Below are 20,081 nucleotides of genomic sequence, written 5' to 3' on the forward strand. Positions count from 1 at the left end.
TGAGAAAAGAGAAAGAATCAAGGAAAATATTGCAGTTAATAGATGATCAAGGTCAAATTTGCTAGGGCAACAAAGAGAAAAAGGAAATTATTCGAGACTTCTATGGACAACTATATAAGCAAGAGAATATTGATGAGGAAAGAGTCAAACAGTACTTACAGAATGCTAATTTACCTAAGATACCTAAAGAGACTGAAAAAATGTTAGAAAGTAATATAACAATGATGGAATTAACTGAAGCACTTAAGAAGCAAAATAATGGAAAGGCACCAGGTCCAGATGGGCTTCCGGCAGAATTTTATAAAACGTTACAAGAATCGCTGAGCCTTCCACTGCTAGAAGTCATGAATGAAGTTATGTTAAAGAAGAAGATACCTAAAACATGGTCAGAAGCCTATATTACACTTATTCCAAAAGAAGAGGCTGATCCACTGCAAATTAAGAACTATAGACCTATTTCTTTACTAAATGTAGACTTCAAAATTTTTGCTTCAATTTTGGCAGAAAGACTTAAAAAATACTTAAATAACTTTATTCATCCTGACCAAAATGGATTTCTGCCAGAGACAAATTAAAGATAATATGAGAGTAATTTTGGATACTTTGGAATATTATGAGGCACACCCTGAAAAACAAATGGCATTGATATTCTTAGATGCACAAAAGGCATTTGATAATGTGAATTGGAGATTCATGTTATTATTATTGGAACAGATGGGTTTTGCCAGAAAATTTATTCAAGCAATAGAAGCCATATACCATAAGCAAATGGCAAAGGTAATGATAGAGGGAGAATTGACAGATCCTATCAATATAAGAAAAGGTACAAGACAAGGATGCCCACTATCACCTTTGCTATTTGTATTAACTTTGGAAGTGCTGAATAGAAATATTAGAGATGATAAGAGTATAAAAGGAATGAAAATTTAAAAAGAAGAATTTAAATTGTAAGCCTTTGCGGATGATTTGGCTTTTTATTAGCAAACAGGATTCTTAATGCTAGTGCTCACGTTGATAAAGTGACATTTACCAACGTTCAGTGTTTAAAATGCTTGGCTCAGAATGTCTTACAACAGAAAGATATCTAACTATGGTGTAATACAAGATCAAATAATAGTTGTAACCAGAGCAAGGTTTGAGCGCCTTGATTTTAAACATGGACAATGTTATCCAGCATCTCATCCACAAAAGAGATATATATGTGGCCCACCACAAATAGAAGACATCACTCATACCCCCTTGACTGTCCTTTAAATGCTCCAGCCAGAGCGTAACATTTAAAGTCACTAATTGACAAATAGCCCATTAGGAACCCATCAATAATCAAGGCACGGACTCATGGAGGTTAAGAAAAACTGCCATGTTGACAGTTAAAATGCAACTTGAGAGCTTCTGGTTTCAATAATCTTACACAATTATTTCACTGAATATTTTTAGATCCCAATACACAGCATTATTTATCTTATTGTATTTAATATGATCACACTAATTAATAAACAATAAACTAAACTAAAATCAAAACTAAAACTCTTTCCTCCCACTTTTCCCAGCATTCTCAGCCTTCCATCCTCCTGAGGTGGGTAAAATGAGGACCCAAATTGTTGGGGGCAACATGCTGTCTCTGTAAACCATTGAGTGAGGGCTGTAAAGCATTATAAAGCAGTATATAAGTCTAAGGGCTATTGCTATAGAGCCTTCTCCAGGGAGAGAGATAGGTCTTCACATAATCTGTCCAAAGTAGTACAATTTCAGCTGGTGACACTTTTGTGACTTCACTGAAAATCCAGGTGTGAGTTGTCTGATGATCCCTTGGGTTTTGGGGAGTTTTTTTTGGTTGCTCGTGTTATTCTTAGGACTCTTCTCCAACACCAGAGTACAAAAACACCATTGCCCTTCCTATTTTGCTTCTTCAGGGTCCAACTTTCAGTTGCATAGAGCAGGGATCCCGAAACTAGGCAACTTTTAAGACTTGTGGACTTTAACTCCCAGAATTCTCCTCTGACATGGAGTATCCAGGGAATATCCAGTCTGCAGCTTTGTGCCGTGTGCTATGAGGGCTGAGGCTTTCAGGGATAGCTGGGGCTTTGCACTGCACTTTGCGGCTCAGGGGTCATGTTTGCAGCCCCAGGACAGCGGCATGCCAAGAAGCCCCCCAGAGCCACAACACAGCAAGAAGTCCCAAAAAAGCTACAGGATGACAAGCAGCAACACACCCCACCGTTTTGGGGCTGCTTTGCAGCCCCACAGGGGAGGTTGCAGGGTGGCCGAATGAACACAGATGGGGGAGGGGAGTCGAAGAGGAGGCAGTCCCTTAGCTTACCAAAGGTCAAGGCTGGGAGAGAGGGAGCCAGAGTGGCTTTGATAGGGGTGGGTCCTCAGTTAATGACTAGCGCTAATTCAATTAATGACAGCAATGCCAGGATTTCTGTTGCTAAGCGAGCTGTGTGGCACTGCTGCTTACAATCACCTCACTTTGTGATGGGAATCCCAGGGCTAAGCCGAGGACTATTTGCCTATCACTAGTGGTTTGACCGCTGCAATGCACTCTGCGTGGGGCTGCTTTTAAATACTTCTCAGAAGCTTCAACTAGGCCAGAAAGTGAGAGCAACAGCAGTAATGGGCATGCTTCAACATGTCCAGGCAAGACCTCCGCTTTGCAAGCTCCAGTGCTTCCTAGTATGCTTCCATGTGCGATTCTGTTGCCTGATACTACCAATCTCCAGGTGGTTCCGTCTGGCAGAATTGGTACGCTTGAGGTTCCTCCGATCAAGCAGTGCTGTCTATCTAGAACCTTCTTAGTCTCTTCTGGATTGAAGTTCCCCTTGAAATCTAGAGGGCTCCCACCATGCTGGTGCTCCTGTGGATTTAAAGACCAGGCTCTGGCCTGGGATGATTGTAGCCCCTTGTGCTACTAGCACGTCACAGGTTGTTGTGTTGCATCTTATTTAACATTTTCTACTTAGACTATATATTTTTATTTGTTCTTTTTTTAAAAAAAATTCTTATCCTGAGCCACCAAGAGTTGATCTAGAATTGGGCAGTACCTAAATCAAATCAATCAATCTGTGGAAAACTTATTGATCAAAAGGGTTTTTAAGCTATGGATTCTCCAATCATCGTGCTGGAGAATAAATATTCTTTTTCATAGTCTCATACATTTGTAAGCAACTCACAAGTGACCTAGTCCTACTTTCAGTATTTGATTCATATGCAAATTTAAATAAAATTCAAGTGTTCCAGTAAAGTTTCAGATGATTATCCTATTATAGAAGTCTTTATTAAATATACAGAAATAATTTCAGTTACTACTTTTGCTACCTATGTAACAAACAAAACTCCTTGTATTTTATACGTGATATTATTGCTAATGGAATCTGGAAAAGAGTATGCTAGGAAAGTTATTCAACTGAAGTGTATTTTTATCAAATTAACTAATGCCAGTATTTTGGAGATTCTATGATTAAAGAAAACTTTTCACAGACCAAAGCACATATGGTCTCCTGAACCGTTCTCCTTACTTCATTTATTTATTTATTAACAAGAATTGGTCAGAAATGGTCGAACCTAAATCTACTTGAGTAGAACTGGTAGTGGCTCACTTCTCCCTATCCGTTTCATCCAGTCTCCTCTCACATTCCATTCCAATTCAGTAATTTCCTTTCTTCCTACAAAGTTTAAACCTAACCACTTAGGTATGCTGGTGGACTTCTTTGTGAAGTTTCATTATTTTAAGTATTCAATAAGAAAATACCAGAAAAGACTTGCATCACTTAGGGGCTTTACAAAACCTCTTAAAGAAACAAAACCACTTGTTTTGAATCCAATTCATTTAACTTAAAATAATGTATTTAATATATTTATTTTCATATTTTGAAAATATCAGACTAAAGAGCACAGACGATACAAAGACGTTTGCAGCTCCACAATTTAGCCTACTATGATAAATAAAAACAAGTTATGATTACAAAGCAGGCTGTCAACACAGCCAACTTAATTTACAAAATTTCAGAACATATAACTCTATATCCATTTAAAATACTGTTTTTCCTTCAAAGTGTTGCAGATTGAGATGCAAGTAAATGTGAGTGTTTTATGTTAAAAGACTGTCTATGTGCACAAACCATCACCACCACTTGAATAAAAGTGTCTTAGGTTTACCCAGAGACCGTGATAGTGGAAGGGATGACATTTTTCTCAAGTACAACCCAGTGTGACCTTGGAGGCGTGGGCATAAGGCAGTTGCTAAGCATCTGAATGAGGATGGAACACAGTCTCACCAGGATGCATATGGACATGTGAGAAAGCTACGAAATTTTGGATACAAATTCATGTAATAATACAAAGGATTTTAAAAGAGTGCTAAGAAACCAGAACTTCTTTTATTGGGACTTATGGACAATGAATTATAAAAGGCTCATGGCAGATTGATACTATACAGTATCAATGGTAACCTCAGAAACATTTATTGTATGCACAATGATGGAAAAACAATGGAATTCCCACAGTGGAGGATGAGATTGTGAAAATGTCAGAATTTGCAAAAATGACAAAACTCTTCATACAGATGTTAAATGTTCTCTGTTTAGTGAGAAAACAAAGAACAAAAACTTTTTTGAAAGATGGAAACCTGATATGGTTTTTTTTGTTGAATAAAAAAAAAGGTTGGAACTGAAGACTGAGAAAGATTCGGAGTAAATGAGGAAGTATGGGGATGTGAAAAATATTTAAGAGGAAAGGGGAACAATAAGATTGTAATTATCTGTTCAAAAAAATGGTTGGAAGTAATTTATTCATTTCTTAACTTTCAATTTTCTTTTCTGGCACTTTTTTCTTTTGATTTAATCTCTTATAAATATGAAAATTCTTAAATACATTCAGCACAGACAAGCCAGCTTGGTTATCTGTTGCAGTTTTGCTCAAGAATAACTTCTAAGGAGCTTGCAAGAGATGATAGCCATGAAGCAAGTGTATATTAAGGATGCAATTCTGAATGAGATTCCAAGTAGAAGTTGAAGGGTCAGCGCAAGTTGGTATATGAATAGCCCTCACTTGTCCTCTGCTTGCAGATAGGAGGCACCATTACAAGTCCCAGATGAAATATTTGCAAAGCTTGCACCAACAGTTTCACTTACTTTGCACCCTATACTTCTCTCCAGAACTGCAGTAGCTTAAAGGGAGAAAATAAATTTTGGAAATGGTTTTAATTCTTCTGACTAGCAGGCCAGTATGATTTAGCAATAGTCCATGACAAGGGCTTAGGAAAAGTTCAACTTTCATTTTGATGCAGTGTGAAGGATACAATCATAAGCACATCTACATCACTTTGGGCTTGAATGAAAAGGAGAAAAAAATTAAAGTTAAATTAAAAATAAAATAAAAACACACACACATGCATGCATGCATACATACATACATACATACATACCATAAAATTAAATGAAGCTGTCCTCTAAGGCAGGTCAAAGATAGGGAATAAGGGAAAATCCAAAAACATCTATTTCTAGTCCACAGAAACATTTGAGCAGCAATAACATAGAATACGAGATCATCAGAGAATTTGAGACCAAATCAATGAGGAACACAAAGCAACTATTTCTCACAACACTATATGATATAGTAGGCCTGAAGGCTTTTAGGGTCCTTTCAAGGTAATATCAAACTATTTTCTATTCATACACCAATATTTTGCACAGAATCACCAAACTACTGATAGTTCTCTCTTAACAACTCTTTGAAATTATGATGGTGCTGAACAGAGACTTACGACACGCCCCCAAAGTTACGGCCATTGCAATGTTCCTGCAGTCACACAATTACAATCCAGGTGCTTGGCAAATCTTTTACACTCATGCCCTACGATTATGTGATCCCCATTTGCAATTCCTCTGCCAGCTTCCTTGGAAAGTCAATGAAGAAGCCAGCAGAGAAGCCATTGCAAGCCATGGCCAATGCCAAGATGGCTCCGATTCCTGGGGTTGGCTGAAAAAGGTGAGTCCCCAAATCAAGCAGGTTTTTGACATGGAGAGTTTGCAGCATGGGGGGGTGTTGGAGCCAGGAGCCCTCTTGTTACTGGGGGGGGCGGCTGCAAACACTCTAGGCCCAAATGCTGCCTGGATTTCAAGACTTTTCCAGCCAGCCGCTTGCCTACCAGACTGATTTCATCCTACACGAGATGGAATGCCTGCACCAAGTAACTCTTTCACTCTCAAAGAGGCTGCCTGAAAAAATCTGCACCAGAGGACTGGAAAAGGGCTGGTTGGGTTCCAGTTTTCAAAACAGGAAGAAAAAGAAAACGGATCCAGGAAATTACAAACCAGTCAACCTGACATCAAGACCTGGGAAGATCCTGGAAAAGACAAGCAAGCAAGCAAAGCTATTACTAGAAGATAACATGGGTTTGTTAAAAACAGATCGTGCCAGACAATCCCTACTGCATTCAAAGTGACTGAGGCAGATAGTCCTCGAGGTACAACAGGCTATTTAACAAATGTCTGAAGCTACAACACCCTCCCCAAAAACTACATACGAACCTCTTTCAAAGTTACAACCCCTTGCAGTCCTTCACCCTTCTGATGCTGCAGCACACCCACCCACTTATTTCCCCCTCCCATCTTGGCTTGCCAGGTCCCCAAAGGCGCAGGGTCTGCTTTGCCACCCCCACCGGGTCCAATGCACTCCTCTCCAACCCCCACCACCATTTGCTCACATAGTTTTTGAAACTATCCAGAGCTTTGGAAGTCAGAGGAGGGAAGGCAGGGCCCTTGCTGGGCCACATCACACAACCCAGGAGGAGAAACACTGATGCTTTTGCTCCCCCCCCTCGCAATCCCGTCCTCCCCAACTCCCGGTTCTTCCCCATTTGCAAGGGGAGGCAAAGCAGCAGCATTTCTCCTCCCGGATGATGCCCTGTGGCCCAGGAACAGAGCGGCCTTCCCCACTCCAACTTCCTGGGCTCAAAAGGGAAGCATGTGAGTGCGACAGGGTGGGGTATGGAGGAGGCCCGTAGGGCTCTGGGGGACCCAAGGGGCAGGAAGCAGAGCACGGAGTATCTCAGGAGGTGGGGGCGCACCTTGCCTGCACGAGGCCTCCCCCACCCAAGTCCCTCCATGCTCGACTGAACGGCCTATGCATTCATTTAACCAATGCATTGGGGAAAGCGGGGATGGGGGGGGGGTCATAATTATGCATTTCATTTAACATATAACTTGATTTCCCACAGCAAGAGGCAGGCTCCATTACTGTCAGGAGTCGAAAACCACCTGTTACTGTAAATTGTGCCGGAAAGCCTGCTCAATCATCCTCTCCCACCTTTTCTTAAAAGCCTCCCAAAATGAACATGGCCTCTGTTTGTAAACTGTTGGACATATTTTACCATCACAGTGCTTTAACCTAAACTCCTAAGTTACCTTATGCATAAAGTAAAGTACATGCAGCTTGCTATCCTCACTATAAACACCATAGAAGCTCAACCGCTCTGAAGACTGGAAATAATACTTTAATCATCTTACACATAAACTCAGACAGGAAGACACGGAGAACAATCAAGGCTATCTTTAACCAAGGGAGAGCTATTCCAATGTAACTTCATTCATACATACTTACATATCCCAAATTATAAATTCTGTGAGTATATTTTGCATTATGCTAAAAGAAAAATGCACTTCTGTGTACTCCCTAATGCTTAGATGGCAAGGTAACCCATGTGGTATCAGCAATAGCCATGATGCAATAAAAATAAAGTGACACCTGTCACTTTTACTTAAGACAGAAATGCCTGAGGCGAACTGTTGGGATGGATATAGAGAACAAGAATGCAGAAAATTTAGCTAACAGTACCAGTTACACAGGAGGGTTCTGCAAATTTAGAACATGAAATATTTTTACCAGGGGTATCTCTTACAAAAACACAGAGGACATGAAGCAACACATAGCTTAAGAAGATATGAAGAAAGCTATTGACAATATAGAGCAGGGGTCTCCAACCATGCCAATTTTAAGACTTGTGGACTTCAACTCCCAGAATTCTGGCTAAGGAATTGTGGGAGTTGAAGTCCACAAGTCTTAAAGTTGCCAAGGTTGGAGACCCCTGATATAGAGACATCACTAAGCTGGAGTGGCATTTATGCAAGGAAAAAACGATTCTTATCAAGACCTTCCTGCAGCAGTATTTTTTACATCATGTCCTCAAGATAATCTGTTTGTATTCTTCTTGCTTTCCCTGCAGATGTCATCTGAATTACAATAATAATTGTAATAGCAGAAAAGCAAAACTAGATCCTTTACTATTATGTAAAATTCAGAAAGCAAAGTCGGTGTAAGAATAAAATATTCTGACCAAGCCAGAATAAGATGATAGTATCAACATCAAGCTCAGGGCCCAAACAACTCATCACTAACCCAATTCTTGTAAGGTGATTTGCTAATTTGGAATATACAGTTATGCTATACTCTTTGGCTGTATTTGTACTTGCTAATAAACAATCTAGGTAATTTATTAGTAAGTGAGAGTGAGAGTGAGAAAGATGGCAAACTGTGTGCTGTGGACTCCACTACCATAAGACTGAAAAAAGTTGGTTGAACAACTGTATCAAACAAATGAATGATTACCTGTATTAACCTCGTGGGAAGTGACAGGCAGAAGCTCTGTGATATTTATAAATTATAAACATTTTGAACAGCAAGTCAAAAATATGATTTTCAAATTTGCAGATGATACATATTAAGCTTGGAGATTGTATTTGCATACAATCTATTAAGGATTACATGTTGAGTGGAGTTGGTCAGCTAGTTATGAATCCATCTGGTGCTGATGCTGTCTATATACCACATTTTTGTAAATTGACTACCAATCAAATAGATCGGCAGATGATGCTGTCAATATGGCTCTGCACTACATCCTACAACACTGTGAATCTCCGAAGAACTACACAAGAGTCCTCTTTGCAGACATCAGCATGGCATTCAATACCATCATTCCAGATATTCTTCTAATTAAACTAAATCAGCTCGCTGTGCCTGCCCACACTTGTAAATGGATCATAAGCTTTCTAACAGACAGCCAACAGCAGGTGAAGCTAGGCAAGATCACATCAGATACCTATACAATTAGCACAGGGGCCACCCAGGGCTGTGTGGTGTCTCCACCTCTTTCTAAATACCAGTGACTGCATCTCAAATGATCCCTCTGTTAAAGTACTGAAGTTTACAGATGATATAACAGTGATTGGTCTCAATCAGGACAACAATTAATCTGCATACAGACAGGAGGTTGAGCAACAAGCCTTGTGGTGCGACTGGAACAGTCTTGAACTAAACACACTCAAAACCGTAGAAATGATGGTAGATTTTAGGAGAAACCCTCCTATACTACCACCTCTTACAATACTAGACAACACCCTATCAACAGTGGAGACCTTCGAGTTTCTAGGTTCTATCATATCTCAAGACTTAAAATGGACCTCTAATATCAGAAATGTCATCAAAAAAGCACAACAAAGAATGTTCTTTCTGCGCCAACTCAGAAAGCTCAAACTGCCCAAGGAGCTGCTAATCCAGTTCTACAGAGGAATTATTGAGTCTGTCACCTGCACCTCTATAACTGTCTGGTTCGGCTCTGTGATCAAACAAGACAAAGACTTCAATTAGGACTGCAGAAAAAACAATTGCTACCAACCTGCCTTCCATTGAGGACCTGTCTACTGCACAAGTCAAAAAGAGGATTGTGAAAATATCTACAGACTCCTCACATTCTGGACATAAACTGTTTCAACTCCTTCCCTCAAAACAACGCTACAGAGCACTGTGCACCAGAACAACTAGACACAAGGACATTTTTTCTCCACACGCCATCACTGCTAAGCAAATAATTCTCACAAGACTGTGCAACTATTTAGTAAGGCTATATTACCATTCTTCTTATCCTTCCTATTACTTATCTCCCTTTCTACTCATGACTATAACCTTATTGCTTTTCTAATTATGACTATATATGACCTTGTTGCTTGCATCTTTACAATTCATATTGTTTCATTTAGTTTCCTAGTATGATTTTTATTGCTTATCTAGTATCCTATGACTACCATTAAGTCATCTGATGACTAACACTAAGTGACTATCCTGACTATCACTAGGTAAGATACTAAATAAGCAAAAATGATGATGAATGTGATTCATGATGAATGTGTCATGATTCATGATGAATATGTTTATGATCATGATTTATCACTTATATCTTTTATGTACACTGAGAGCTTATGCACAAATTTGTAGCGTGTCCAATCACACTTGGCCAATAAAGAATTCTATTCTTCTATCTTATCAAGAAGTAGGCAATGAGAAGCTGAAAAAAGGGCTATAACCAATAAGATGATTAGAATAAGGCTCTTCCAGTTTGGGTTTCTTCAGCGACAGACCGAAATCCGTGATCGTGCGCGGTTTCGATCTGTGCTCACTGCTGGAGCACCCCGATCCTTTGGATTTGGGGCTGAAGCCACCCCGTAGAGGTGGTGAAGAGGGGGGAGATTGCTAGCCAAGTAGAGGGGAGCCGCATCTCTCCTCCTTGGCTGGTCTAAACTCCCTTTCCCCGAAGGCGGTTGCAGCGGTGGTCAGAAATGGCCACCTCAAAGGAGAACCCGACTGGATAAGATTGTGCAGGAGGAAGACGAAGAGGAAAGCAGGACAGACTGGGCTAAACAACAGAGAACATCTAAGCAAGGTACCCTGAATCTAAAAGTACTTAGAGGGATACTTCTGAAAGAAGACTTTTAAGCGGTGAAGGGGAGAGAAAAGGAGGTTAAAAACCCTTTTTTTACCTTTATATTGACAATTACAAATGGTATGGAAAGAAATTTATATTAATCTATTTTGACACTAATAGGCAACCTTAAGCTGAAATCTAAGTGTCAAAAGGAGAATAAAGATTTTTTTTTTCTTGGTCATTTTAAAGCCCTAAAAAAGGAGAAGAGTGGAGGCAAAAGGGTGGGACTTGGAATAATGGAAAAATGGAGTGCCACCTGGAAAAATAAAGAGGATTAACAGCGAAACTTTGAAAAGACTCCCGAGGATACATTGTAACTGAAATCTTATTAAAAGATAGAGTAACCCATGGAAAGGAAAAGTAAAGGAAAGAAACAAGAAGGAACAGACTGGGATCATTTAGTGATTTTTAAAAAAAGTTTTGGGCATTGGTTTTTTTCTTTCTTTTTCTGTTTTTACTTAAAGTCAATCGGGTGGTTGTTCAAAAGTGTTTAAAATGCCATCACTCCTGGAGGAATTAAAGATGAGTCTTAAAAAACAGAAAGAAGATGCAGAAAGGGAGGAAGATCCTTTGGCTTCGTATTTGAATTTCTTGAAATGGAGATCCTGAACTATGAAAAGCAGAAGGAAAAGCTTCAAGAGCAAGAAGAAGGGCGGGACAAAGAAGAAGCCATTTTCAAGGATCAAATAATGCAAAGTGTGGTAATAAGGGGAAAAAGGGGGAAAGGAGTTAAAAGTTTGAGATTAAAGGGAACAGCCAAAAAGAAAAATAGTCTGAAAAAGAAGTATAACAACAAGGAGAAACAGAAAAGAAAACCACAGAAGGGAAAATTAGAGAGAGAAGGGTATTAAAAAAGGGATGAGGAAAAAGGGGGGAAGATAGAAAGGGAAAGAACTCATGAGGGACAAAACCAGGAAATAAAGAAAAAGGGGAAAAGTACTTGGATTAAAGGTATTTACTCAGGTAGAAAACACAGAGACAATGGCTAAATTAAGTTAAAAGTGAGGATTCTGCAAAGGTACAAAAGATAGTGTTGTGACAGTAGAATACTGTAATGAGTTAGAAATGAAATAAGTAAATAATCTATGAGATAAAACTGTGTTGATATGTAATGGTATGTTTATTTATAATTAATGCAATAATAAAGAGAGGGAAACATTGTAATTGTTTCTAAAGATTGATAAAATATCGAAAAGAAATGTGAAAGATTTATAAGGAAATTTATACCTGTTACTAGAATGAATTTGAATAATTATTTTGCTTTTTAATAGTAAATAACTTATAAGATAAAATTGTATGATTATCCAATAGTATACTTATTAACAAGTAAGTAATAATGAAGAAGGGAGGGAAACATTTCAATTGTTCTCAAAGATCGATAAATATTGAAAAGAAACGTGGAAGATTTACAAGGCTCATACCAGTACTAGAATAAAGTTGAATAACTATTTTGCTCACTAATGTTTATATATATATATATTGTTTTTGCTATGTTTTTAGAATGTTTCTTTTTACATTTTTAAGGGGAAGTACCAAGCAGAGTCTGAATGATGAGATTTACATGATATAAAATAGATATTAGAAATTTGAATGTTATAATTTTAGAATGCATACATTTAATGTTTAGTTAAATTTTATATGATAATAACAAGACTTAAAGATGTTGCACTCCAATTGGCAATCATAGAGGGAATTTTGCTTCTTAAGAATGTTGGAAGAGAACATAATGAAATTGTAAACAAGACAGACAAAAGTATAAATATAATGAATAAAAAGATATAGAAATTTAGGTAAAAGAAATACAATTAAATAAGAAGAAAATGAGATAATCATAAAAGAAAATTAAGAGAAGGGAGAAATAGTGAGAAGTTGGAAAAAGAGTAATAAGATATGAAGTTGAATATATAAGATGAATATGCATATGAAATTGTGGCTGTATGGAAATGTAATAACCCTAACCCTAATCCTAACCATGCTGTACTCAAATAAGATGTTTTATTTGTTTTGTTAAAACTCAACAAAACTTTATTTTTAAAAAAAAAGATGATTAGAATAAGCAAGTGACAAGAGAGCCTTGGACCAGACCGCACACAGCTATGCATTTTGTAAGGAACTCCAAATGACAAGCGCCAAAGAAATCCCGAGATTCAGGCAGTTCAAATGAGTATAAAGATTTATTGCAAGCTTAAGCTCTCTACAAAAACCTGAGCTATTAACAGTCAAGGTCAAATGACCAGGAATTAAGTTGGCATTCAGGGTGGGCTGGACTTGGATTACTTGTGGGGGCGCAGGGACTTGTGACTCATTATGCATTTGACCCTTCCTTCGGGCTCAGCCTAATCATCTCCTACAGAAGAGCAACTAAGATGAGTAGGGGTCTGGGAGCTAAAGCATAGGATGAATAGTTGCTGTAACTGGGAATGTCTGGTCTGATGTAGAGAAGAACTAAGCGTGACATGATAGCCGTATTTTAATGTTTGAATGGCTGTCACAGAAAGGAGGGGGTAAATTTATTCCCCAAAATATCTGGGGGACAAGAAGTAATAGACGGAAACTTATCAAGGAGACATCCATTTTAAAACCAAGGAGAAATTTCCTGGAATACTGCAACCAATTTTGATCACTATATTACAAAAAAGATACTAAGACTTTGGAAAAAGTTTGAGAGAGGATCAACTAAGATGATCAAAGGCCTGGAGACTAAACCATATGAAGAATGGGTGCAAGTTTTGGGTCTGGTTAACCTAAAGAAAAGAAGAATTAGGGGTAATAGACATGACAGTGGTATTCCAGTATTTGAGGGACTTTTACAAAGAAGAGGGGGTCAAATTATTCTCCAAAGCCCCAGAGGGCAGGACAAGAAATAATGGTTTGAAACTAACCAAAGAGAGAAGCAACTTGGAATGAAGGAGAAACTTCCTAACAGGGAGGACAATTAACCAGTGGAACAGAAGTTGCCTCCAGAAGTTGTGGGCGCTTCTTCCCTGGTGGTTTTTGACTGGACAGCCATTTGTCTGAGATGGTGTAGGTTCTCCTGCTTGAGCAGGGCACTGGATTAGGTCGCCAACATCCTGTCCTGTCCTATTCCTGTCAGTGAAGTTGTGGATACTCCATCACAGGAGTTTAAGAAGAGATTAGACCTCAATTTGTCTGGAATCGTGTAGGGTCTCCTGCTTATGCAGGGTGTGTGTGTGTGTGTGTTAATAGAAGACCTGCCCAGCCCCTATACATAACTCTGTTTTTTGGTATTCTAAGATTCTTAAAAGCTACTCAGCAAGCCTAAAATGCTAAAAAAAAATATGGCACCATCCAAAATTCTCCCTCCCTCTCTCTCTCTCTCTCTTTCTCTCTCTGTGTGTCTCCCTCCCTCTCTCTCCACAATCAGAGGACCAATCTAGAGGATCTCCCATCTTTTCAGGACTGTGCTTTACCGTACCCATTACCAATTCAAGAGAGCGAATTATTATTCCAAACAGAAGGTGTGTTCTCAGTACTGATGGCTCTTATTCCATATATACCGATTGCTGCTAGAAAAGACAATCCAGCTCTACACCACCGCAAAACAAGTATTTTATCCCTTTTTACATTCATAAAGTGGAGCCATGCCAATTGGAAACTTCATAAGGTATTCAGGAATCCAGTGCATATCATAAACCTTACCAGGGGGCCTTATTTCTGAATAATGGACCAAACCTCAAAAAAGATGTGAAGGGTTCAAAACTTAATCTTAGATCAATGTTATCTTCTTAGAGTTAATGTCTAGAAGCAGCATACTCAAACATATGGATTCAGTTACTACTTTAAACATCCAAACCCTACACTATACGGGAATGGGCACTATAATGCTGTTTTTGAACTGTCACTGCAGTAATAGATATGTTGACGGATTTCGCATTTTATGTCCTACATGCACAGGGCTTGATATAAAAGAAAAGGTACCCATAGATTCCAGGGAAATTAAAAACAATAACTGCATTCGTTCTTATAATGTCAGTATCAAACTAAAGCTAACTTACCATGTATCCATAATCCCATGAAGTTTTGTTTTTTCATACATTTATTAGTGGTACTTTAATTGCTTGGAAGGTATGTGTTGACCGCATCAGTCCACCTGTTAAACGTTTCAAAGTAACACAACCACTATTTTTCCAAGGAAAATACCAGGTGCAGTAGCTCAAGTGTTTCTCTGGTTTCTACTGGAGATGTCTACCCTGAATGCAACCCTAAAATCTTTTAGCAGATCTTGCCTAAAGGAAGGAAGCAACTTACCTCAATGTCCTGTAGGCTGAACTCCTTCTGATCTTTGAAGTTGGCTGCTCCAGCACTAAGTTCCATGAGCATTTTTGCAATTTCTGGTTTTATTGCTGCTGTGAGTCGACTTGCTGCCTCCATGACATGTTCCTGCACGTCCTTCAGTTGCATAGCTGCCTTAGAATAGTGCGAGTTCCGGAATACACTGCTGAAAAGGTCTGTGAGGAAAGTGCTTGCACGACAAAAGACATTGAGTGCATCTAGGTATTTGGAGATTCCCTGCTGGAGGTCTGCGACCGGAGTCGCATGACTGCAGCTGCCAGCAGCAGCCAGGGAAACCAGAGGAGTGGTTGGAGCTGAAGATGCTAAGGAGGCGCCCAGAGTCTTGCCCAGTTCTGGCACTTGATACTGCTGGTGTTGCTGCCCTTTTTGCTTGGACCCGCCAAGCAAGAAGCGCCGCTTATAGTCCATTTTACTTTCTTGTGCACTGCAGCAATACATAAGGAAGTACTTGGCCAAGGGTTTTTTGAATTAATTCATTCTCATGAGTTGCTCTCTTGGAAATCCATCCATGTCTAGCAATAGCAGAGGACCATGCACATAATTTTCAGAAAAGGCATTTGAAAAAAAAAAAAAAAAGTCAAGGTACTAGGTGTCAATAGTGAAAATGGCAGCTGTTTTGCTGACTCGTACAAGTCACTGTTCAAATGCAGCACTGCTGCAATTACAAATTATAATCACAAAAGCAAGTGGTGGTAACTAAAAGTACTATTTCCTCCTTAAGCGTTCTACAGTGGGCACCCAAAATGTTGTTGCAATGTACAAGACACAAAAGCCATTTGCTGCAGTTTTTCTGTCAATCCATTTCTGACACCTGGTGTTAATATTGTTTTAAATTGAAGAAAACTCATGTTTAAAAAGTAGTACCATTGTTATATTTTTCTTCAGTTAGTATTAGGAAAGGGAAAGGAAAATCACTGCTCAACAGTGATGAGTAATGCAGACTATGACTGTTCTTGAAGAATCACTGAGTCTTAACATCAGCAGACAAAATAACTTCTTGATTTGACGGAGCCTGTCAGTCAAATCCCATCTTAATACTGAAAAAAAGCATATATTTTTCTAGAGTCTTTGCTACTACACTTTATTCATAACATATGTTTTCTTTTCTTTTTATTGCAAGCCTTTCCACTTTTGCTTCTTGGTGCTGAGGTAGTTTCCTTTTAATATTACTAAGTGGTGGTGCTTTCAGGGTTCATTTTTCTTGATTGTAGAATATATAGGATGCAGAAATGTAAGGCCTCTAGGTCATTTCCTGGCAAGGGAAAATTGCAAAAAGTTTATTGTTTAGTAATATATTTTACTATAAAAAGCTAACTCCTACCTGTCTGACAATAATCTGGATAGTAGACTGTCACATAAACACTTGTGTCTTATTTGTAAACTGAACTGAAATACAATAAATATACTCAAGATATCACAAGTCTTTTGTCATTTACAGTCCAATTTAAAGTTCAGACATTCAACACTTCCTCTGTTTATACTTTTGGTCTTACAAAATGCCTTGAGAGAAATCAGGTGATAGTTGAATGTGACCTGTTTTAAGAAAATGTCTTGCTGAAGAGTAACTTAGAAATACTGTAAAACCCTCCAGCTTTGCCATTTCTCAACTTAGATCACCAGTTTTAACTGAAACTAATGCTGAAGATCCTCCGGGTGGATAAAAAAAAGTGACACACTTGTATGCACCTCTGTAGGCATATATACAGATAGTCCTCGACTTATAATCACAATTGAGCCCAAAACTTATGTTGCTAAGTGAATTTTGCTCCATTTTACGATCTTTCTTGCCACAACTGTTAAGTGAATCACTGTAGTTGTTAGTAACACAGTTGTTAAGTGTGCCTGGCTTCCCCATTGACTTTACTTGTCAAATTTTGATCACATGACCATGGGGATGCTGCAATGATTCCAAGTGTGAAAAATAGCAATAGCAACAGCAGTTAAGACTTATATACGGCTTCACAGGGCTTTCCACCCCCTCTAAGCAATTTATGGAGTCAGCATGTTACCCCCAACAATTTGGGTCCTCATTTTACCCACCTCGGAAGGATGGAAGGCTGAGTCAACCTTGAGCCTGGTGAGAATCGAACTCTTGGCAGTGGGCAGAATTAGCCTGCAATACTGCATGAAGGAAGGAAGGAAGGAAGGAAGGAAGGAAGGAAGGAAGGAAGGAAGGAAGGAAGGAAGGAAAGAAGGAAAGAAGGAAGGAAGGAAGATAGCAATAGCACTTATATACCATTTCACAGTGCTTTGCAAGCGGTTACAGAGTCAGCCTCTTGCCCACAACAATCTGGGTCCTCGTTTTACCCACCTTGGAAGGCTGAGTCAACCTTGAGCCTGGTGAGATTTGAACTGCCAAATTGCAGGCAGCTGGCAGGCAGCAGAAGGAGCCTGCAGAACTGCACTCTAATCACTGCACCACCGTGGCTCATCAAAATGGTCATGTCACTTTTTTCAATGCTGTTGTAATTTCAAATGGTCACTAAATGAACTGTTGTAAAACAAAAACTACCTGCATAGGTCTCAGAAACTATACTCCAGCATTTTTTTAAAAAAAAAATCCAGGATAAGGCTCGGAAAAAAAATTTCTTCTCCTCTACAGTCTCTTATTCATGCATGCCACTTTTACACATAAAACATAATGCCACATTCCTGGCTGTCAAGTCCATCAGAAACAGCAAAAAGAAAGGAAAAACAGTAATGAAAAATGAAGAGTTAAGCCTAAGAGTGTTAAAATGACCTGTTTCCTGTTCTCCAATGTCACTGCAAATCGCACAAGCACTTAGAAACCAGTGATTTGAGCATAGCGCATCTTTATTAAATTATGGAGGGTTTTTTTTCCTTTATTTAAAATATTTAGAGCTCGTTTACAATCCAGAGGAATGTAAAGAGGATTATAAGTTATAAAAAAAGTAAATTGCAGCAATACCAGCTGACTTACAAAGGAAGGGACTACAAAACCCGGGTCTCCTCCCAGTTGCACACTTCCGCTTTGGGCCAGTTGAAACGGTCCTTCCCCATTGCCTGGGGCCTGTGTGGGTCCAATGGAGGATTATGGCTTGTTTGAGAAGACTGGGTGGCCTGAGGGGAAGAGGCCTCTTTTTCCACCCTTAACTCTGCCTGGGGATACTTTCCCCGGGGAATCTGGGGTTTCTCCTGGACTTACCGCTCCTACTCCAAGAGCAGATGGCAGCTGCAGCTAAGGAGACTTTTGCACAGGTTCAGCTTGCGCCCCACCATTTCTGAACCAGGAAGCCCTGCTCACAGTAACTCATACCTCACGCAGCAACTCTTATCTTAACCATCTCCCATTTGGATGGCTCTAAGATGCTCTATATTACAAAGTAAGATACTCTATAAGGGGCATTCAGAAGCTGTAACTGATCCAGTTCAGGCAGGTTCTGCATCTTTCATAGCCATATAATGCCACTGCTCTGACTCTAGTGGGCTCCTGGATGTGGTTCAAGGTGCTGGTTGTTGCCTATAAAGGCCTACCTGGCATACAATTGGGCTATATGGGAAAAGATGATCAAGCAACGGATCTGTGAGTGCCTAGAGTGGACAAGCTGATTACTAGAAGCCAGCGTGGGTTTCTTAAAAGCAGGTCATGTCAAACAAGCCTTATTGCCTTCTTTGATAAAGTGACTAAATTACTGGATAAAGGAAACACTTTGGATATAGCATACGTAGACTTCAACATTTGACAAAGTAGATCCCAACCTACTTCTTCGTAAGATAGAACAATGTGACATAGTACAATGAATAGCTAAGGGAAGTAGGCATGTTTAGCCTAACAAAGAAAACGCTTAGGGAAAACATAGCTGTCTCCTAACATTAGAAAGGCTGTCACAGGGAAGAGTGTGGTGATTTATTCTCCACAGCACCTGAGGGCAAGACAGGAAGCAATGGGTGAAAGCTTGTCGGAGGGAGATCCTACCTGGAAATAGGGAAGGTTTTCCTTAATCAGTGGAACAGCTGCCTCCCGGAGTTCTTAGTGCTCCATTGCTAAAGGTTTTCAAGAAAAGATTGGACAATCATTTGTCCAGGATGGAATAAGGACCCTGGGCAAGGGGTTGGATTAGAAGATCTCCAAGATCTCGTCCAGCCCTATGAGTTGATGTTTATCTCTATTTGTGGGACCACATTTCTCCCAATAGTTTGTAAGCGTTTAAATCTAAATGTCTTTCTTCTCTTTTTCTTTCCGAATTTAATATTGCAATAAAAGAAAAAAAATAGAAAAAAGAAAAAATTGCCCCCCTCTTTTGGTTTATACCTTCTTTCCTTCTTCTCTGAAGTTATTCTAAGTTGATTTCAACTTTAATTATTAAACACTTAAAATTTTATGAAGTTAACAATCAACAATTGAAAAGAGGAAATTTCAATCTGTTTGGAAATTAGGAAAGCAAAGGCTCAAAATGAATGAAGACTTGCAACAAAAGTCAAAGATAATCTTAAAAATTTTCTTTCAACATATAAATAAGAAAAAAGTCAAGGAACCAGTAGGCCCACGTAAGAGAAGATGACAAGGAAATAACAGGCAGAACTGCTTAATTTATCAAACTTCACACAAAAAGGAATATAGCCCAACCTACCTAAAACATAACTGTAAAAGACAGATTAAAAATTAAAATAAAAATAAGCAAGTTAGAGAACACCCATCTGATCTTGATAAATATAAATCTTTGGGACCTGATGGATTACCTCCCAGAGTTCTGAAGGAGCTGGCAGAGGTCATCTCAGAACCACTGAACTGTATCTTTCAAGGATCCCGGAGCACCTTGGAATTACCTGAGGACTGGAAAAGAGCTGATGTGGTTCCTATCTTCAAAAAAGGAAAGAAAGGCAGACCAAGAAACTATAGACCAATCAGCTTAACATCAGTACCTGGAAAGATAATTAAAAAATATATCCGCGAACATCTAGAAATAAATAAAGTTATAACTAAAAGCCAGCATGGGTTTGTTAAAAACAGATCATGCCGAACTAATCTTATTTCATTCTTTGACAAAGT

General features: G+C 39.1%; 1 protein-coding gene across 3 annotated transcripts in view; it reads right to left on the reverse strand.

The window, feature by feature from the left end:
• GARRE1 (granule associated Rac and RHOG effector 1) overlaps positions 1–20,081 on the reverse strand; it is a 71,103-nt gene that overhangs the window by 27,652 nt on the left and 23,370 nt on the right. For 2 of the 3 annotated variants that reach the window (XM_087940399.1, XM_087940398.1), the window contains exon 2: positions 15,026–16,322. The exons of the other annotated variant lie outside the window; for it this stretch is intronic. In XM_087940399.1, the coding sequence (XP_087796525.1) occupies positions 15,026–15,508 (483 nt within the window). In that variant the 5' untranslated portion in view covers positions 15,509–16,322. The remainder of the gene's footprint in view (positions 1–15,025; positions 16,323–20,081) is intronic. 3 annotated transcript variants of the gene reach the window in all.

The sequence above is a fragment of the Pseudonaja textilis genome, chromosome 11 (genome assembly GCF_049901715.1).
Source record: "Pseudonaja textilis isolate UNSWEBS1 chromosome 11, rPseTex1.2, whole genome shotgun sequence".
NCBI classification, from domain to species: domain Eukaryota; kingdom Metazoa; phylum Chordata; class Lepidosauria; order Squamata; family Elapidae; genus Pseudonaja; species Pseudonaja textilis.